The sequence below is a fragment of the Ambystoma mexicanum genome, chromosome 3q (assembly GCF_040938575.1).
Source record: "Ambystoma mexicanum isolate Mex_15411 chromosome 3q, UKY_AmexF1_1, whole genome shotgun sequence".
In the NCBI taxonomy this organism is placed as follows: Eukaryota; Metazoa; Chordata; class Amphibia; order Caudata; family Ambystomatidae; genus Ambystoma; species Ambystoma mexicanum.
The window spans coordinates 881,933,405-881,955,413 of record NC_090926.1 but is presented as its reverse complement, the minus strand read 5'-3'; the positions used below and the strand labels follow the sequence as shown (position 1 = coordinate 881,955,413).

Sequence of the window (22,009 nt, the reverse complement as noted above, 5' to 3'; positions counted from 1 at the left end):
TACTGGACGGCTTGTACTTTCTGGTGAGGTTTTTATTCACTGCTGGACTTGCCTCAGGTGCCTCCCAGTTTGCCTTTACCATTTTTTGCAGGGGAATACCAGATCTCTTTGAGGACCCTCATCAAGGTCATCAGTCAGGTCATATTGCTCAAATGGGGGGAGCAGTCCTGCCCCATCCTAGAAACTGTATTACCCTAGACATAAGATATCTGATGGGGCATCAGCGTGTTATGCCGGGTCCGGTTTACCAAAGTCAAGTTCTGTTGAAGTGTCAATTCCACTAGCTGACTGAAGGGTATCATAAGTAATTTAGCCTAGACTCTTCCAAGATCTGGGCTTCTGAGATGTTTGGCGTACCATACTGTAAGATAACAAGTGGTGTCGTGGGAGACTCTCTGCCAGACAGGAGTCCTGGTTACAAGAGTGCTACCCAGAGTCTTTAGTTCACTATCTTTCACAGAGTAGAAATATCTCAAACATATCAGTCTTTGTCGTGCCCTGGGGCAGTCCAGCACCAAAATGCTAGGCAATTCTCCTCGGAACAAGAGTACCAACAGCAACCCCAGACACGTGTTTCGGTCTGGGTGAACCTAATCAGTAGGGTGTAGCTGTGCCTCTCTAAGAATAGTGAGCAAGGGGTCCACGTCTGGATTCCCCCTAGTAACTTAGGGTGAGACCCAAAGTTACTTGAAATATGCAGATAACAAGGGGGGGGTCCTAGGAGAGATACGAGTCCTGGTTACAAGAGTCTCTGGCAGAGAGTCTCCCAGGAACCCCCTTGTTGCCCCATACCATACTGTAAACCAAAAGGAGGGGTATCTGTGTCTGAAGGTTAATGTTCTTCATGAATGGAAGACAAAGATTTGAAAATAAATCCTTCCCAAGTAAAGGTTTAACAAAAAAAAAATTCCACCTCCTTAATGACAACGGCAGGTTTAGAAGGCAAAGGAGTCAATGGTCTCGCTACTGATGGGTTGATGCGTTTGACTCTAATGGCGTCAATGTCTTCGAAGACTCTCGAAGCCCTGCAGGGGCTCGATCCCGACTCATCGAGTCTTTGACTTTCTCATTGAGTTGAGACTCCGAAGGTTCCTGTGGGGTTTTTGGCCCGTGTCCCCGGCTCGAAGGCAGGCAGGATTTTGGCTCAGTGTTCTCCTAGTGGGCCTTCAGGGGCATGACTCTTGGTCGTCTGTGGGTTGCAGGCTCCTTCTTGAAAATGTTTAACATCTCCTGTCTGAATGCCTCCCATTCAGCAGGAGTCTATGATTTGGTTGTGCAAGATATTGTATCGAAGGAAGAGGTGGAAGGGGACGTGTATGGGTCACACCATTCTTCATCTTCTCTGAAGAAGATGAAGAAGATGAAGAATGGTGCGACCCACTCCTGGATCGGGAGGGCTGTTTGGACTTTTTCCTTTGAGGAATGTTGCCTCACATCTCGTCAGACAAGCGCTTTCTCAACGGAGTCGTCATGGGGGATTTAGTTTGGGGCCTAGCTGCCACTAATTTTGCTTTTCGCTCGTTCAACGCTTTTTCATCCACGCCAAGATACCAAAGACACTCGATGAGGGTCCGTGAGCGACATCTTGTCGCCACAATCATGGCATTTTTTTAACCCGGTCTTCGGGGTTGATGACAAGGCCATTGTTTGAGTAAGCCGCAGTTTATAACCGGAACCGAAGCACGCCCTAATTCTCAAAGCGTTAGCCATCGCAGAAAAACAGAACTGAAGCTAACTGGCGCTGGTACATAGCATATGTACCAGTGATGATGTCGACATTGAGACGGAGGCCATTGAGGGAAAGCGAGTCAACTGCATTGATGCACTGCGCCCTCTGCCGAAAACACATTTCCGAAGCAGAGGGAGACGAATGTACCAAAAGATGAGAAATACGTGGGTGGACAATACATTCGTAGTTAATTGCCTGCTTGGGTGTCAACCACTACCATTGCTAGGACTGCTTCAGAAACCAGTTTCTTTTTATCAACAGTTTGTCCTTGTACATTCTTTATCGCTGTGATAATTCCACCAAATGGCCTCCCCTTGGTGCCTTTCATAGCCTTTTCAGAGTGTACTATATATAAGTCACTTGTATTAGAATGTAGCCATGACCTACAAAAGATTCCCTCATGTTTGTTTTCAGAAAGCTATTGTTTCCTCTTCAAGTCCAACTCAAGAGTTTACGTTGGCTTGTTCTGAAACCCGGGTCGCATTCTAGTTAAGTGGATAGTGTGTTTGTAAGCCAGGACCAACTACCAGTCTCTTTCTCAAAAGAAACCTGCCTCTGTCATTAACAGAGCAAATACATTTTCTTCTGTCGTTACTGTATTTTCCCTGGTTAAATTGCTGGTCAGCCTTATCCCTCTTCATAAAATAGTTTGCAAACCTATTAATCAGAAATTCTTCTAGTTTGTCACACATTAAATTAGCAATAGGTTTGGAATAAAAATTTACCGCACATTTCCCCAAGTGACTCAAACATGTGAACAAACTTGATGTCAGATGACGAGATGGATCTGAACTCCAGAATTAAATAAAAAAAAACAGACATTCTGGCTCGGTTGAGCGGCACATTCCAGTCGTTCTCAAACACTGATTCAAAGATACGTGGCTGATTAAGGTAGTCCTCATTCACCCGTCTATTTCATTTTTTAATTGTTTGTTTTCTCAGGCTCCTCCTTATGGTAATTCATCGTGGGCTTTCTACTTAGTAGTAGGTTGTCGAAGTTTCATTACAAGTGAAGACGATTCCTGTTTTCAACGTCTCCCCTACTTTGTTGCCCTCGACCTCCTAAACAAATAAATGTCAGATAAGTTTCCAGGAGTCTGCAATATCCTTTCCTTTTCTTCTGTTACTCCATGTTTTTGTTCACTTAGTGGACTTTTGCTGGGGGCCAGACATTGTTGGACTAGGCACGTTTACCGTCACATATTCAAGTAGTTCCTTGTCCTTATTGCCTGGCTTCTTTCTTGTTGTCCAATTCGGACTGTCTTTAATTTCAACAATAGACAGATCTTCCTCCTGTGTTGTTCCTGGACATAGCTACTAATTGCCCTTTCGTCTTAGTTGCCCCAAAGATCTTTCTCAGGAATTTTCTTGATACTCCATTTGTGGACTTAGCAACATTTCATGTTTTTAGATTTCTTTTATGTCCCTTCAGTCATAGTGGTCATGGGGAAGGTAATGCCACTTTCAGGGTGCTCTTTGTGTGAAGACTGTTGTCTTACCATCAAATTTCCTTCCAGCCTCTTAGGTACCATCAGATCATTTGTTTAAACTACCAGGTCAATTATTTTGCTTGCTGATTTTTGCACTCAAATAAATGCCTGGTCCTCCATTAATAGCTTACTCTTAATTTCTTTCATGATAGACGAGTGCTCCCTTACTTCCAAGGCAACATTATCATACAAACGTATAAACGATTGAAGAACAATAGTCAAGGCCGCCAATGGGCAGTTTCCACATTCAGACAAGTCTCTCCTAAGAAACTTGTCACTTTGAAATAGAACTGAGGTGCGGTAGGAGTCACCCATAAATTCATTTCTACTTTCCTCTTCCCCCACTTGATTCATTCTCTCCACTAGTCCTGGAGAGTAAAGCATTCAAGGTGAAAAACTTAGCCTGTCTGTTAAACCGTCCAGTGCTTTTATTTACTCTTCAGACTGGTACAAACGCAAAGATGTACTCATGTTTTTCTACATCACATAGAACTGGACCTGAAATCACAATTACGTCTTCGTGCTCTATAACAGACCTCGCCAACATCAGTGAGTCTGGTGGTAGTTGACCTGCTTCTACACTTGACTATATAGTCTTGACTGGACCAGCAGAAATAACGACAATATCTTTCCTTGCTCCGTTTGCCGACTTTCGTTCTTCTGAATCTGTAGGTTCTCTTCCATTTCGTTATCTAGAGTTGTAGGGTCACCACTTCTTAAGTTATATCTACTTTTCCTTTTCATTGCCTGTACACTTTCACTGGTATGGTGATTTTTTTTTTTTTTTTTTTTTTTTTTTTTTTTTTCCAGGTTCATTTTTTTTTATTTGTAGGTTGTTCACTTCTTTTTAAAGTATTCTTCAATGACATCCTTAGCCTGAGACTCTTTGCCATAGTCCTTGACAACGACACAGCTGCAGCCAACCACCTTTCGGGGTTTGCCTTCTCTGTCAATTTTACAAAGGCCAACCCACTCACCGAGCTTCTTGTTGTCGTCAACTTTAATCAAGTTGATTTGGTGTTCAGCACAAAGTGCCTCGACCAGCTTGACATACATGGGCTCGTCGCAGTTTGAAGCAAGTACACAAAGGTGAGCTTGACGTTTGTCCAAGGCCTTGGCAGCTTCACGAATGCCACGGGCTAATCCATCATGGATGAGTGCGGTCTTAAGCACCTCTTGCAGAGCAGTGTTGACATCCATTACACCTCCAGCAGAAATGCCTTCCTCGGCCATCGTTGGACTTTTAGTCAGGCGGGTTTCACCGTTCGAATCTCATCGGCGGCGGGGAAAATGGTATGGTGACTTTCAATGGACAGATCATGTGACTGATCCCGCAGTGTGCCGATGGCGTCGAGAAGGAGCTACACCAGTTTGTTATTGTGTATTACGCACACTCTTTCGGACTCTTGTATCACCACTGTGGTTCTTCTGTGATATATCAGAGCAGGGCTGATGTCTTCCGTCCGCTCAACAGTACGCCGCCAGCTTTTCTCAGGCATTTATGTTACAGACACATAAGTATCTTGTCGACTTAGGAGGACACTCAAACCAGACCGTGTTAAGAATACTTAGGAACTACATACACGATGTTGGACGTTTAGCATCGTGTGTGAACTGGTTATTTTCCTAATCATGTTATAATGTGCATTTTTCTCTGAGTGCGTTGGTCCACTGAAGAAGTTCTTGGAAAGTTTGTTTAAAGAAAGAGAAGAACGAAACGTGTTGGGTCTTAAGGCACTGAACTTTGCGACAGTGTTGGCAATAGCATTGATTTAGGTTTGTTACCTTTCGTAAGGAAAGGGTTTACCCACTTTGGACTGTTTAATAGGTTAGTAGGTGACCTGCATCGATAGGGATCCTTTGTTATATTACCAACATCTTTTTTGCACTTTATTATTGGTGTTCATTCTATATTTTTGCACTTTAGGAAGTTTTAGCCTTCAATGGGCAACAGTCCACTGTAAGGTATTTTTAGCATTGTAATGTGTTGTTTATACCCATGTAATACAAAAGCATCATAAAACATACACAGTGTATGTTATTTTTAAGATGTATTGAAGAATATAATTGTGTTTAATTAAATTGTATGCATTAATATTTACAGTTATTAACTTTGACTAAGTACTTATTTGGTACATGAACTTAGTAGTCCTAATACAGGAGGAGAGTGTGAAGGGACACACAGGTTTCTTAGTCTTAGAGTGTCCTGTGTCCATTATAGGGCTGAACCCATGTGTCGTTAAATTGCCCTTGGTCTCTTTTTGTATTGGTGACTTTCAATGGTTAACAGATCAGTCAGGCCTCCCTTCCACAGTACCGGCACCTCTCCTGAAATTACAAAGTTGTTTTTACTGTAGAATAACAGTATCTACATTCAGCTTGTGCTTTAGAGAGACAGGCAGCTCCAAGGGGGCATTCCCTGCAGTCACTGCCTGTCACTCGTCTTTCAGTTGAGCTCTGCTAGCCTCAAGCACTTACCCTCTTACCGAATGGGTAGGCTCTCCAAAAGCCACTGGCAGTCAACGCTCTGGCCAACACAACTGGAGGGGAGCTATGTCCCACAGGTGTTGCTTAGAGCCACAGACAGTGGGCCACTCATTAACATGCAAAACACGAAAAAGCCAGTGTAAAGATTCACTGAAAGCCAGTACAGCAGCTAGCTTCTTAACACTTTTCTTGCAGGCAGAGAGATCGTTCCTGGCTAATACCACATGCACCAATAGGTGCAATGAGCTCAGCTCAGTGTTCACTTTTCTCACAGGAAAAGCTGACCCACAATGAACGTATTTGGCACATTGAGCTGTGTTGAATAAGTGAACGTGGCTTAGAGTCTCAGCTAGTGGTCCGGTAACGCAGACGTCCACCCTGACTTACCCACTCCGACCCGCCACGACACGGAGGGCAGAGGGTCTTCGGAGAGAGGCTGGGACTCACGCATGGGTTGTATGAAAGGAACGCAGCCGTGTTCCACAGTGTATGTCAGCAGCTCCTATCCGCCGCACCAAATCTCTGCTCTGCTCCGCTGCTGGATCCTGTCCACACGGTCACCACCGAGTCAGACGCTTCCGCCAATCTCTTTTGAGATGGAGGATGAAACCAACGCATTACGAGCATAAATAACAAAGAAGCAGAATCTCCTTTTACGGTAATCAGGAGGTTTGGGGTGCAATATTAGACATTAATTTAGAAACTTTAGGATTTAAACTAAATGAACCAGTAGGATGGAAAATCAATTTTATTTCAACCTTAATGGAGGATGATACCAAAAAACTTCAATGTATTGGCCTGGCGCAAGTCTTATCATTTGAATAATTGCCATATTCTTATGAAATCCTCAGATAAGAGGGCAATGTGTTCTCTTGGGGGGGTAAGGATGTACTTTAGAGAAGCTACAATGAGAGATGACCTTGTCATAAGGAATTATCCTCATACTCTTCACCTTGCTTCAATGGTAATCTGATGAGGAAGTTAGATGAATGGATAGGTCATGGTTTAATAAACAGTGATTACCTGGAGTACTTGCGAGTAAGATTCCCGCTAGTTCCACCTTATCGTCCTGGTAGGCCAATTCTAGGCATCAATAAATCAGCAACAGAACCACAGTCAACTACATTGACCACTCTGCCTCTTTTGTTAAAAGGCACCCACAGGCCCTTAAATAGAAGCCAGACTATATTGGTTACATCAGATGTCATAATGAAGTTTCAGAGTAACCTCTGGACCGACCAGATACTCGCACAGTTAAATTGAGTTACAAAGTCGTATTCGCTTGTATATAGGTTGTCAGATTCTGCACATATTCAATAATGTCCCATTGATTCAATATATAAACTCATTTCTTATTTATTCCATCATGGAGTGGCTGTATGCCATGCAGAAGCCAATGCATTTCGGAGCAGAGTCCGTCATCAGGGCAAAAACTGATCCTCAAACATTTCCAGAATCAATGAATGTCAACCCAATATTATATTAGTTAGCCAGTCAAATATCACTTAAGTCAGAGCAGGTCTACCAAATGTCAAATAGATTGTGAACCAAGTATCATATAGGTTATATGGAAACCAGCACAAAGGCAAACAAAGAGAAAAGTCCATTAGTGTCAAACACATCCATAATGTGTCTAGTAAATATATCAAAGGCTAATAATTCACCTGCACCTCATACATATCCACATCAAGAGCGGATTGAAAGGAAAAAGAAGAAATCTAGTATTGTTAGGAATCACACCAACCTTCATTACAAGTTAATATATATGGTTGTGTCATAATCCCATATCACAGGATATTTCAGCTCAGTTCTTCTTGCAACCGAGTGATGGTTGATAGAAAGCACTGCTCAAAGATAGTGAATGAAAATAAAGAGGAGAAAAAACACCACAAGATGTAGTTTAAGTAAACCCATCTATTATTCGACATAAAAGTCTGCTGTTGATGACATAGCAGTGTCTATAGGTAGCCAATTACCTGTCGCCTTACGACTCTCTGCACAAAGTAAGGAGTATGGATAAATACAGGCAACGTGCAATTCCAGCAGCCACATCTTACCTGCAGATAATCACTTGGCGTGGGCGGTGTGACGTCACGCGTGCGTGGCACGTTAGGACGTCATCGCCGTCAGTTATTGATTCTTAATGTAAAGACTGGAGCGGACAGCATGAGCTGGTGGCTTTAGCCTTAACCGAAGGTAGGCTACAGTGTCATTAGAATTATACCAAGATGGGTGCTGTACCAGAAATCCCTAATAAGGGTATCCTAGAGAAAGTCATGTCCTTTCCGAGAGACCAAATGTACAACCCGTTTCCAAAGTTTCAAAACATGCTGTAAACCTAACTTCAAGCTATATACCTATAAAGTCATATTCTCTATTGCTGCATGGACACACTGATACACCTACAAAGGCATTATAAATTATCATATGTTTTAATAGTTTTTTTTATAAGGCGCTCAATACTGACTTCGGATTCTAATCGCAGATCCGGGATTCAATCCTTTGTTGCTCTGCGCGGTCGCGCTTCCAAGACTAGCACAATGCCCCTATGCTATGCTCCGTTCACAAATACAAATCAATCACAACTGTAGGGTATTACCCAAACCAACAATAAAACAAAACACAGCGTCTTAAACAAAACACATGTAGTTCACTTCTTTGTTAATTCCATTAGGGCTTAAAGAGTCCAATCTCTCAATCCAAAAGGTTTCCCTTAGGTCCAACCTTTTCATCAGATTTAAATGAGTGTCTCTTCTGGTGATGATGTACACCACCTGAAATCTGATCTGTGACATGTATATTTTCCATCCAGTGTCTTGCCAATGATGAATTTATGTTTCCAGTTCTTATACATGAGCGATGCTCATCCCATCGCTGTTTGCATGGTTGTTTCGATTGTCCCACATAATACATCCCACAGGTGCATTTGATTGCATAGTTGACATGGTTTGTATCACACGTGGCGTAACTCCTGATCTTGATACGTTCACTCGATCGTGGGTGATTAAAAAAGTGGCCATTTGTTACGAACCCGCAGTTGGTGCAATGTAAACCGGGGAAAGTGAAGTCTCTTTTGATTAAAGGATTTCTACGAGTAGGTTTGGTGTACACAAAGCGATCTCTCAAATTTGTGCCTTGTTTTTTCCGATTATAGACTTGATCCGACCACTTATTTTTTCATTTATTTTAATTCTTGATAGAGCGCCAAATCGCATGCAGGCCTCACGCCGCACATAGAACAAAACAGACAGTCAAAAAGAATGGAGAACTCAAGATCAAGGTGGGCAATACTGATGGAGGGATCGAGAATTGAGATGAGCAATACTAGAGGGGAGTGAAGAGGAAGGTCTTCAGGTTCTTCTTAAAGTCAACCAAGGAGGGGGAAGACTTGGTAAAGTGGCAGAGAATTCCACAAAACTGGAGCAATGACAAAGTTCATTTTTCCAAATTTGGCAAGACGAAAGCGAGGCTGGCAGAGTTTGGCCTGCTCGACTGACTCGAGAGGTCGTCCTGGGACGTATCGCTAGACATGTTCCGTAAGGTAGCTAGGTTCAATGGCATTCAGGCATTTTAACGCAAGTGTGAGTATCTTAAAACACCCTCTGCCTGATAGGAAGCCAGTGAAATCTTTTCCGGGCTTCAGTGATGGGAGTGCCGCTTTGACAAGTAGAGCACTGCTCTAACCGAGCCATTTTGGGTGATCTGAAGGGCAGCAATGTTGGCGGAGAATGTGCATGCCACAATAGTCAAGCCTTGAGTTGATAAGAGCAGAGGCAAGTAGAGACATATGGCTAACAGAAAGCAAAGGGCGCAGTGAGCAGAGCAGTTTATTAATCCAGCCACATGAGAGCGGATTTAGAGTTCAGCGTCTATAGTGACACGGAGCGTCTTTACGCTTTGGGCAACAGGGATGGAAACATTGGCGATCATGAATGCGGCGTAGTCCGCAGAAAGATTCTTTAGCAGATGACTGGGGGCAGCTATGAGGATCTCGGTTTTGTCAGCATTTAAGGCCATGGAGTTCTGAATCATCCAAGAATGAATAACAGAGTAGATAGCAGAAATAGACTTTTAGTCAGCAGAGTAAGAGCTGGATAGTTCAAGGATGACCTGGGTGTCATCGGCATAGTTGGTATACAGGACACCCAGGACATCGAGCAACACAAGGAGACTAAGGATATCAATATTAAAGAGTAGGAGAAGATCCCTGAGAAACGCCCCGTATCAGCAAGGGAGTGGATGAGGAATCATGGATAACACGAGAGTTGCGGGGACCGAAGAAAGAGACCAATTGAGTTGTTAGCACTGTGCAGCCAACAAGGGATTGCAACCTGGATGCCATAAGCTTGTGGTGAACGAATCAAACGCGGAGAGATCCAACGACATAAGAAGTGCTGGATGGCCGCGATCGATAATAGAAGCCAGGTTAGATTTTAAATCAAGCATAGCCGTTTCTGTGCCATGACGGGCACGGTAGCCCGATTGGCGTCGTGCAAATATAGGGTTGTCCTCGAATATTTGGAACTGAAGGTAGGCCACCTGGTCCATAACCTTCAGTAAAAAAAGGAATGTTAGTTAACGGCCGATTATGCTTAGGCAAAAGCGGATCGTCATTGGCTTTCTTGAGCAAGGGGGTGATCCAAGCATCCTTCAGGTTAGTGGGTACCCGACTGTGAAAGGGTTAATTCACATGAGCAGAACCAGGAGAAGAGCTTGGGCGTCACAGACATCATGAAATTCCTGAGATAACGTAAGCAGTAGCCACTTTTGGCTAGGAAAGAGTTAATGTTACCAGGCTCCTACGTTAGAGTGCTGTTTATTATTGCCCAGCTGTTGAAAAGAATTCTGTCACAGGAGACCTGTCACAGGAGACCGGGGAACGCTGTCTCCCGAACGCATCACCAACCAGAGAGGAGAGGCAGTGAGAGAACGAGAGGTGAAGAGCGGCAAGCCAGCTGACTGAACTCCTGTCACGGGAGACTGGGGACGGAGAGACGCGTCGGAAGAGAAAACAACGTGTGAAGAGCCAGAGTCGGGTCCTGTCAGACGCGCTTCGGGAAACCAACGTGGAACAAGGTCAGTGATTGATTGAGAGAGGGAGAGTGGAGAATCTTTCGAACTGCGAACAGTCAGAAGGTGAGCAGAGGGCAGAGCGGACAGGAGCGTGACTGGAAGAAAAATCAAAGGCTAAAGCCGAATGAACATTCTGATTCTGTATCCTTTACAGGTGAACTGAAAAAAGTCTGGACACTCAAACGTAATGTGAGGGGTCAGATGAACAAATGGAAAATCTCTACCGACAAAATGGGGAATTAACTTTATAATTCATCCGAACATCAAAGACTGTTAACTCCTGTAGGAGAAGGCTGAGAAGTGAGGGGAAATAAGGGGCAAAGTACTGCTGTATGATCTGATAGAGAAGGGGCAAGAGACTATGGTAAAAACAAGAAAGGAAAGTGGCCCTGAATGGGAAATGTATTCATAGAGCACACATGGATAATCAGATTATCCCTCAGATTCAAAGCAAAGGAGAGACAGTATACCAATTCCCACATGTTGAGGCTACATGATTCAAGTAAAAAAAATAAATGAAGATGATCTGTATAATCTATTTGACCACCAACCTATGAACTACAAGTGCTGTCCTGATGAACAATAGTCAACAGAACGTTCTCTGCCTGTATTACCCACGACGAGGCTACTACCCAAAAGAGAATTTGAGAGTTCAAGAAGCCTTATATGAACCAATGTTCGCTGCATAGAAAAGATAAACAGTTGTTCTTTATTAAAGGGTTTGTGAGAAGAAAAATACAGTTCAGTGTTGTTCTTAGTCCGTCCCACAACAAAGTTGTGACACCGACCCTCAAGAAAAGACTGAATAATCAGTTTAGTCACCCAAGGACCGATGGTATAGAATATTTTGTTACATATACAAGTGTAGGTGGCTTCTTCTCCTTCCGGGTTTCATCAAGTACTTCTTGTTGTGTAGAATTGACCGATCTTTCCTTTGGTGCACTGACCTCCTCTGGTTTACAAACGCAGGCTATCATATGTCGCCAGTATTACACCTTCATTAACCAACATCAGGACAGTCAATAAGCCAATTTATAGCAAGATATCATTCCTTAACCTTTCAGGAACATACACAAATATTAAATAGCATTAATTTAACATTAACAGACATCCATTTCCCATATCCAATTATGTTTGGTTTACCATCAAGTCCTAGGTACAGCCATGGGCGCTAGGTTTGCCCCACCGTATGCCAATTTAATGCCTGCTTTTGGAGGAAAACTGCTATGTAATTTACGAAATGTTGTTTGGAAAGCTAGAGATCTAGCCAACTCCGTTCCAAGTGATTTCTCAGAGCATCTTCCAATTAACACAAGAAATTCTCCAGAGTGAATTTTTGTGAGCACAAATTAATTGCTTGCTTCCTCAGATCACAATATTCGATGTGAGAACATGGCCAAAGGTTTTCAGCAAAGAAAATATTCTAAAAAAGATAGAACATGCAACCTTTCAAGCAGAATCAATTAATAGAGATGTTAGTTAAAAACACAAATAGGGTTAATTGGGAGGTGAAGCTAGCACTATTTCAAAGCCATGCTGTTACCTTTATAATGAGATGGAACTATTAGATTGAAAACAGGCGATATACAGAACATCGGTTATAAAAAGGTGACAAATTGAATGATTAAATTACCAGTAAACAAATAACCAACATACATTTAAAATCATCTAAAACAGATCTTCCCAACAAAGATGCATACAAGCCTGCCTAGGTTAAGTGTAACATAACAAATGTATAAATTATTTAAAAAAAATCACATCATTCTACCAAACAGTGAATTCCTATTGATAATAAATGGAATGCTTCTTTCAAATATTTTAAAAGGATGCATGTTAAACTGGAACACCTCTCTGGCAATAAATATAAAAGATCTGGGAAACGTTTCCGAAACGCAGCTACTCAATTTAGATTAAAAAAAAAAGGTCCCCTTCCAAGGAACACCTTTTCGCATAAAGGGGTGGTCTATATAGGTGTGCAAGTTTGCGCTGGGACCAGCCTAGAAGAAGCACACCTCTGCAGGTTTGTTTTTGCTTGAAAACAATGAACACTCAGAAGAAAAGAAAGCATGTTATACTTTGCCTTTATTTTTTGCACACGACAGACAGTAACAGCAACTTCGAGGCCTTCGGTTTCCAGGATGCTACGCGTGCGCCGCTAAGCTCACTGGTGAATCCCCCTCCCTCGCTTCTGGTAAGTGCCTTTCGGAATGCAGTCTCATCAGTAACCCAGGTCATTCTGAGCCTCTGGTGCAGACGTGTACCAGTTTACATAGGACATGGCTTGCAAAGCTGAAATCTGTAAGCATTGCAGTGTGCACGCCAAAAATAAATTGAACCCCATCATAACTCACGCAGGCTGTGGACCTATGCACTATTCTGTCATTACACGATAGGAGGCCACTCCAACTACAGTTGAGTGCAGTTGTCAATTTTTGAAAATATCATTTGCGGTTTTCTTTATTTCTCGATTTTCATGATCACTGCGAAAGCAAGCCAAAATAATGGGCTCACGACCCAGTTATATCAATTCTGGAATACAGTAAAGTTTGATATGGCAACAAACGCGGTTCTGCACTGGCCATTATGGCTTGAATATACTTAAGCTAGGGCACGCAAGGGTATTGCAGGATACTCTTGATTGCCTCTTAATGAATCCCATACGCAACTCTTTATGCATCTACATAAGGCTTTTCAGTTCTTAGTATACTAGTGACTTCCTTAAAAACCCAACATTCATATAGATGAACAAGTTACTTACCAACTGTAACGTTCTTTCGATTGGATGTTCCTCCCACGTATTCCTCATCTTCGATCTATCCTTACCTTCAGCTTCGCTGCTTCGGAAGTTTTTTCTCTCTCCACCAGAGGGCGCTCCACTCGAGGCGACAGCGATGACCCTCGGCTGCATCTGTCGAGCACCAACGTCATCCATTGTATAAATGCCTCGAGCGCGCCCATTGGCCTCAGTTCTGTTTTTTCGTGTATAAAAGCCTATGGATTGTAGTAAAAGGCGTGCCGCTTTTGACCCAATCCTTAAAAGAATTTAGAGTGTATAGCACATAAACAGTACTGCGGGGTAGGCTGGGAGGGTCGATGAGGAATACGTGGGAGGAACATCCAATTGAAAGAACGTTACAGTTGGTAAGTAACTTGTTCTTCGAATGGATTGTGTCCTCTCACGTATTCCTCATCTTAGATAGACTCCCAAAGCAGTTTTGTATTGGAGGTGGGTTTACAGGCATTCTTTAGTCATGTACAGAATGAAGTACCGATTTAGAAAATAGACCTCCTTGAGAGGTAGTTTAGTCCAGAGCATAATGTTTTATGTAAGTATGCATGGATGACCATGTGGCTGCTGCACAAATATCTAGTACAGGGACACCCCTTTGAAGTGCTGTTGAAGTTGCCATGCCCCTAGTTGAATGAGCTCTCAACCCATCGGGGGGGGGGGGGTATCTTTCTCAGCTAGCCAATAACACTCAGTTATGGGTAAGATTATCCATCTTGATAATGTTTGCTTGGTTATAACTAGTCCTAAAATACGGCCAGTGTATCCTACAAACAGTTGGTCACACGGACGTATTTTGGCCAATCTTGAAATATAAACGCTAAGAGCCCTTCTAGGATCTAATCTATGTAGTCGTTTCTCTTCCTTACTTGAGTGAGGAGGAGGGTGTAAAGTAGGTAGTACTATATTTTGTGACAGGTGAAAGTCTGAGACGATCTTTGGCAAGAAAGAAGGTTTGACCCCAAGGACAACTTTATCTTTATAAAAGATGGTGTGAGGAGGACCACTAGAAAGTGCCTGCAACTCACTTACCCTGCGGGCTGATGTCAATGCAATTAGAAGTATTGTTTTCAGAGTAAGAATCCGTAACGGACAAGAATGTAGAGGCTCAAACGGAGCACGTGAGGAACTTTAGTAACAAGTTTAAATCCCACACAGGAACTTGAAAAGGTATTGGAGGAAACACATTATTTAGACCTTTTAAAAATGGAGTTATTGGAGGTATCTTGAAATAAGATTCTTCCTCTGACAAGCGCTTAAAGATAGATAGCGCTGCTAATTATCCTTTTATCGTACTAACCTGGAGCCCCATATTAGCCAAATGTAACAGAAAAGATAATACTGTAGGAATATTACATTGAAAAGGGTCCACATTCTTATCCCTGCATTAGTTACTGAACTTGTTCCAATGACACCTGTACAGAGATTTAGTTGCTGGCCTTCTGGCGGAAAACAAAATCTCCATAACGTCATCCGGAAGGTCCCAATCCTTGTATCTCAACCTCTCAGAAGCCATGCGTGAAGGTTGAGTATGTTGACCTCTGGATGGAGAACGGGACCTCCCTCTTGCGAGAGAAGATCTTCTCTTTTTGGAACACGTATTGGAGGGCAGATGGACATGTCGAGAAGGTCCGGGTACCACGTTCTCCTGGCCCAATCCGGGGCAATTAGGATCATGGTTTTCCTGAACTTTCTCAACTTCCCGATTACTTGAGGGATCACAGGGACTGGAGGGAAGGCATACAGAAGAGCAAACTCCCATTCCACTACAAATGCGTCTCCTAGAGTTCCTCTCAGGGGAAATTCCCTTGAGCAGTACTGATAGCACTTCCTGTTGACAATTGTCGCAAACAGACCCACTTGCAGGGTTCCCCAAAGGGCGAAGATCTCTTGAAGGACTTCCTGAGCTAGTTCCCACTCTTGGGAGACTGCCTGCTCAAAGCGTCTGCCGCTGTGTTTTGCTCTCCTGCTAGGTGAATAGGAGACAGAGATCCCTTCTTGTATTGCCCAGAACCAGAGCTGCATTGCTTCTCTGCAGCGGTAGTGACCCTACTCCTCCTCTCTTGTTGAGTACATGGCCACTGTGTTGTCCGTCATTATCAGGACATTCTTTCCCTGTACAGAGGGCAGGAAGGCCTTCAGCGCTAGTCTGATTGCCCTCAGCTCTAATAGGTTGATGTGTAGTTTGGACTCCGATGGAGACCAACGACCGCTGATTGTCAACTCGTTCGTGTGGGCTCCCCACCCCGTGATTGAGGCGTCCGATACTACTGTTATCTCCGGCCATGGTTGCCAAAAAGATTCTCCCTTGAGGATATGTTCCTTGCAAGCCTACCATTGTAGATCTTGTACTACCCTGGTTGGAACTTGTAAAAGATCTGACATTTCCCCTGAAAATTGGGACCATTGAGTCCTGTGGGCCTATTGAAGGGATCTCATCCTCAATCTGGCTTCTGGCACCAGAAAAATGCACGATGCCATGAGACCGAGCAACCTGAGAAAATCAAAGGCCGGTAGATACTGGGAATTCTGGAATTTTATCACCATCTGCAGAATGTGGTGAGCTCTCTCTTCGGGAGGCGAGGCTTTGCCCGAACAAGAATCCAAGACTGCTCCGATAAACTGGAGCTTCTTTGATGGTATCATGTTTGACTTTTTTAAATTCAGGGAAAACCCTAGTTTGTGAAGGAAGTGACAAGTCTTGGATAGGTGATCCAGGGCTTGTTCTGGAGAACGTGCCCTGATCATCCAATTGTCCAACTAGGGGTAGACATGAATCCCCCTCCCCCCCTTCTGAGACTCACTGCCACTACCACCATCAACTTGGTGAAAACTCTTGGGGCGGAGGTCAACCCGAATGGCAGAACTCGAAACCGATAGTGAGAATTGCCAATCGCGAACCTCAGGTACTTTCTGTGCTCGAGATGTATTGGCACATGAAAGTAAGCATCCTGAAAGTCCAATGATACCAATCAGTCTTTTTGGAGAGCCTGAAGGATCTGAGTAAGAGTAACCATCTTGAACTTGCCCTTCCTGAGGAACTTGCTCCAGTCTCTCAAGTCCAAGATGGGTCTCAATCCTCCGTCTTTCTTTGGTATGAGGAAATAATGGCGAATACTAACCCTTGTTCCTCTCCGCTACAGGTATATGTTCTAATGCACCTTTCTGTAGCAGGGTTAAAACTTCCTGCAACAGGAGCAGATCTGGATTTTTGGCAGAGTTGTATCCCGGTGGGTGATGAGGTTTCTTTTGAAAAGGAAGGTAGTAACCTTGGAATACTGTTTCCAGAGCCCAAGCATCTGAGGTAATGCCCTGCCATTCCTACAGATGCTGTGAGATTCTGCCTCCCATTGGGGTCTTGTGGAACAAAACCTCAGAGTGGTTTTGCGGCAGCAGTGGCTGAAGGGACAGATGCCGCTGCTGGGGCAGATCTAGCATCTCTTCCTTGCACCGAGGAAATCTCTTTTGTCCTCTTTGACTGGCCTGTTCCTTTCCTTTCGCAAATGAGGAGTAAAAACGAAAGGGACTGCCCCTCCAGGAAGATGAGCCCGTGTAGGGGCGTTGTTGACGTTGTTTTATAGCGGCACTGAGTGATTATGCCGCTGCCTTGGAGGTCTGCAGCGTTTCCAAACTTTCATCCGCCTTGCTGCCAAACAACCTCGAGCCGTCAAATGGCATGTTAAGAAGTCTGGATTGTACATCCGGTGCAAAACCTGACTTTCTTAGCCATGCAAATCTGCGTAGCACTGCGCTAGAAGCCATGGGCCTACTGATACTGTCAGCTGTGTCCAAACCTGCTTGAAGGCATTCTCCCGAAGCCTCCTTTACTAAGGATAGGAACCCATCACGTTCCTCACCTTCTGGGATGTGTTGAGCTGCCGCTGACATGCAGTCCCACAGGGTATATGCAAATCTCGCTAGAGTGCAAGATACATTTGTGGATTTTAGAGCCATGCTCCCTGATGTAAAAATCTTTTTAGCCCATGCATCAACCTTTTTATCATCCCCATCAGGGGGAATTGTAGGGTATGCAGCATTCCTAGTTGATGTAGCTGCCTGAACTACCAGACTTTCTGGAGATGGGTGTTTACTTAAATATTCTGGGTCAGAATTACAGGGTCTATATTTTGCAACATATTTTTTATTTACTGCTGGAATAGTTTCAGGTTTTTCCCAAGCAGTATTTACCCTACTTTGTAAAGCTATATATGGGGTCTGGCTGAGGTCCTCCTGATAGGATATCAGTCATGTTATCATCCTCGTAGACAGGCGAGTTTCTACCCCATCCCATAAATTGTGTAACTCTGTTCATTAATTTTCTAGAACCTAAATCAGCATATTCTGCTGGGTCAGGTTTTTCAAATTTGTATTCTGGAGAAGTGACTCAGAGATCTTGCATCTTAGATTGAGAATCAACTAATTCCTCAGGGACTTGTCTTGTACCAAATTTAACACCTGCAGATGAAACCTCTTCTTCATCATCATCATCATCATCATCATCACCTTCCCCTTCTCCTGACGACATTCCTTCATTTATAGATTGGCTTGAAAGAAATCATGTCTACTTTCTGGGTGAAACACCTTTTCAGGTATGGGTTTTAACATTGGTGTTGATTTTACCAGTGTAATGGGTGTCGACGTCGACAGAAGCGTCGATATTGTGCTACTACCCTCGATGTTGACGAGGTAGTCTTTGATGACTTCGAAGGAATCGTGAGGGTCGTCTAATGAGTTGTCGAGACTATCGACAGCGTCGAAGGAGCCTTCGATATCGTCGATTGAGTACTCGACGTAACCTTTTTCGGTTGGGTCATCGACCCCTTGTGCTCGACAGCCATCGATGGAGGCTTCGGACGAGGACTTTGATGACGTATGAAATTCTAAACGTCTTTTTCTTAAGTTCTACCTCCGATTTATGCACCAGGAGGCTTTTCTTTTGAGGTGTTTGGGAATATTCCCTGGAAGACACCCTCAACAATTTGTCGGATTTCCTCATCTTGGACCTTCCCCTGTCACTCTTTTTGTGCGTAGGGGCATGGTCTTCATCAGATATTTTTGAGGGGGTCTGGGCCGCATTCTCAAAAATCATCAGATGCTCTGAAAGCTTCCCACTTTTTGTTTTGTCGGACATGTTATAACTTCCTCAGAAGTCGTTGAGGAAGAGGAAGAGGGAAACCGGTGTCGTCTTTTCTTTGCTTTTTTACACGAAGAAGAAGAGGACTTCCTGGACCTACTCCTCGACCTAGATTTTTTATGACTTTTGTCGAAGACTCAGCCAAGTCTTTTCTCCCTCTCGAAGAAATCTTTGAGGATTCCTCCCCCACCGCCAGTTTATCTCTTTCTTTTAAGGCCTTATGGGTCATTGACCGACAAGAACCGCAGTCATCAATTTGATGGTCAGAACCGAGGCACCAGAGGCAATTGCGATGAGGGTCGGTCAGCGACATCTTTCGCCCACATTTCTGGAATTTCTTAAAACTAGTTTTCGGTGTTGAAGGGTTCGATGAAGACGACAATTGTTTTACTGAAGCGCCATTTTCTCTCGATCCGAAGCGAAGCTAAAGGAAAAACGGAACTGAGGCAAACGGGCGCACTCAAAGATTTATACAACGGATGACGTTGATGCTGGACGGATGCCGCCGAGGGACATAGACGACGCCGCTGCCTCAAGTGAGCTATGAAAGGGTTAGTATAAAGAGACAATTTTAAGAAAACAGGGCATTATTTGCAATGTAGATGTGCCATTGGATTTAGACTGGTATTTACTCCATGTGAAACTTCTAATGAGGGTTATCACCTTTTCTGTAATTAATCTCTATGTGATGACATAATCAGAATGATTGCCAGATGATCCAATTATGTGTGGTCTATTGCCATTTGATGAATGTAGATCACTATCGATATAATGCATTATATCTATTGATCAAGTGATGTTTTCATTCCTATGAAGGATTAGTATCAAAGCATAGTTGAAAGTGTCCCCTTTAACAATATCGAGATGTTTCATTCATGGAGAACAACATGATACAATTATGCAATCTGATTAATACCAATACACAACACATTTATTTTAGTAAAAATAACAGCGCAGTTCTGGGTTAGTATGCAGCATTTCAACTGGAAACCCGTCGCAAAGCAATATTCTTTTGTACATGGAATACAATGGGCAATGCACATGTTTCACTATAGACTAAAGGAACAACTAAATGTGTCGTGTATTTAAGATCTGTGCGATGTTCGGGTTGAACTAAATAGAATGGTGTGGGAAAACTACAAATATGCCCAGAAAAGATTAGAAATGCATTGCAGTCTTTTCCAGGAATGCAACAGTGTAAAACATTGCAAGAACCATTTACTACAAAATGATATAATTTTAATATGAACTGTAATTTTACCTTGCAATTGGTGCACTTGAATGTATCCATGATTAAGCCAACGGCTGTGGTGAAAGGTCGAACGCAAAACACATTTGGGTATGAGAACAGATTTTTCCTTCGCATGAAGAACAGAGAGTAGATATTTGATCTAGGCTCAGAGGGATTGCCATCCCCTTTCATGCACAGACAAACTTTCAAACACCGAATGGATCATCAAGCCCAGATTTGCTACATAAATGTCTAATGAACACAATGCTGCAATTATCCCTCAAATAGAAATAGTAATAGAATGTGTAATCTGGGGCCAATTATGGATGCTAAATCATCCATGACTTAAGCGCCGAAATGCACTGCTCATGACCTCCAATTTTATGTTCGCCTACATGAAAAACCATGAAATAACACTATCGTTTTGGCATGATCATCAAATGAACAACTGAAAAGAAGCAGGGTTGGGCGTACTATGGTTTTCTGTTGCTAATGTCCTGTAGGAAATTAATGTTTCATGTCATTTGTGATTTCATGAGTAACTCGGAAGTGGCACTGGACCAGACACCTGGCCTCTACAGACCCAGCTGAAACGTGGCTTGGAGCCCACAGGCAAACACAAAACCACTTTGTGCCTGCAGGCCTTTAGTACATTCGCCGGACAAAAAGACCCATCTCAGAACTGGCTCTATGCCCATGATACCAAAGACAGGTCCATAGGCTTAAAGACAACACGGTCCAAACCTGATTTGCATGCTCAAGCCAAGCGACAGCGGTGGTTTGTGAACTCATGCTTTGCCTGGGCTTGAGCCTCTATACCGGGTCATTGGTGCCTTGGACTCGGTTAAAATAGAGGTTTGATGTTTTTTAGGGCACATTTCACCCCTCCGAGGTATTGCTCCCCATATCCCAACAAGGGTTTGAGGGGACACAAAGGGGCCAAGATAACAAGGATTAAATATACTTGGAAGTCATTTCCAGATTTTCATGGTGGGTTCTGCACATCCAAACGGAAATAAACCGCAGGCCACAAAGGATGCTATTCAGATATATTTCACGAGGTCAGAACCAATCAGAATGGCTCTTTCAATAACCCGTTAAGAGTACATTATGGGATCTCAGCCCTTAACTTTTCCACTCCTGTACAGCACTGAACATAAGTTTGCCAAAGAGGTTCAGAGCTGAAGATTTACGTTTTTTGTAAAGTTCAGCACAGTACCCACAGAAGCATCTTGTTTTTCTGATGAGTAGCGCTTAACCAGAACTGTAGAATCACTCCCGCGAACCCGCACTTAGTGGCCCTTCGACTGCAACAGTTTGCTTTCCACATGTTTTAGACTACTCCAATCAGCCACAGTCAGCAAAGTCAATGGTGCGGGATCAAGGAAGTGTCATCCAAATCATCTGGAAAGCCAGCAAGACTACTGCAAACCTTCTTCCAGGTGACATGTACGACTAGAATGGGCTACAGGAATGCTTGTGCCCTCTCGAGAATTATAAAGCACCTGAAAAGCCAAGATCATAAATAAAACATTAAAAGAATTGGAGAAATTATCTTTCATTCCAGCAACAATCTGTTTTGTGACTTACAAACATGTGTATGCATTTTTTTAACATGATATACCAGCACTTACCTGGTACCTTTTCTCCTAAAATGGATTCGTAGAGCGCAACAAACACATTGGCATCACAACCTTTAAGGTCCTTGACCTTTAGATGGATGTGACATTTTGCAAGAAGATCATTGGCAACATCAGTCCACTCTGGTGAAAAAACAGAAGCAGACAGGACAATATGTAAAATGGGTAAAAGCATGCCATTTTGCATGGAAATAGAAATAAACTTCAGGCAAAATCTGTTTAGTTAACCCTTTGTGTGATGTCCTGAACCTGATCAAAATATCCATTTGGCAGAGTGAAGTAGTAACATATACCTCTTGAATTAAGAACTGTCGAGGCAATACATTTATTTTTGACTTTATTCCACTTATTCAGATACATATGCGGAGGAACAGCAAAACAGTTCACAATTCAGTCGGTTACCACCACTGGGCTGTGTGAAGAGCTCCGTATGGGTT

The 22,009-nt window shown here is 43.2% G+C and overlaps 2 protein-coding genes across 4 annotated transcripts in view; both read right to left on the bottom strand.

Annotated features, from left to right (window-relative positions):
• The window catches only part of CEP95 (centrosomal protein 95), a 1,206,983-nt gene that overhangs the window by 1,106,396 nt on the left and 78,578 nt on the right, over nt 1-22,009 (bottom strand). For all 3 annotated transcript variants that reach the window (XM_069655013.1, XM_069655014.1, XM_069655015.1), the window contains exon 2: nt 21,567-21,695. In XM_069655013.1, the coding sequence (XP_069511114.1) occupies nt 21,567-21,695 (129 nt within the window). The remainder of the gene's footprint in view (nt 1-21,566; nt 21,696-22,009) is intronic.
• LOC138583081 (small ribosomal subunit protein eS12) lies at nt 3,997-4,527 on the bottom strand. Its single transcript, XM_069655012.1, has one exon. The coding sequence runs from the start codon at nt 4,450-4,452 to the stop codon at nt 4,057-4,059; it is 396 nt and encodes a 131-aa protein (XP_069511113.1). The 5' UTR covers nt 4,453-4,527; the 3' UTR covers nt 3,997-4,056.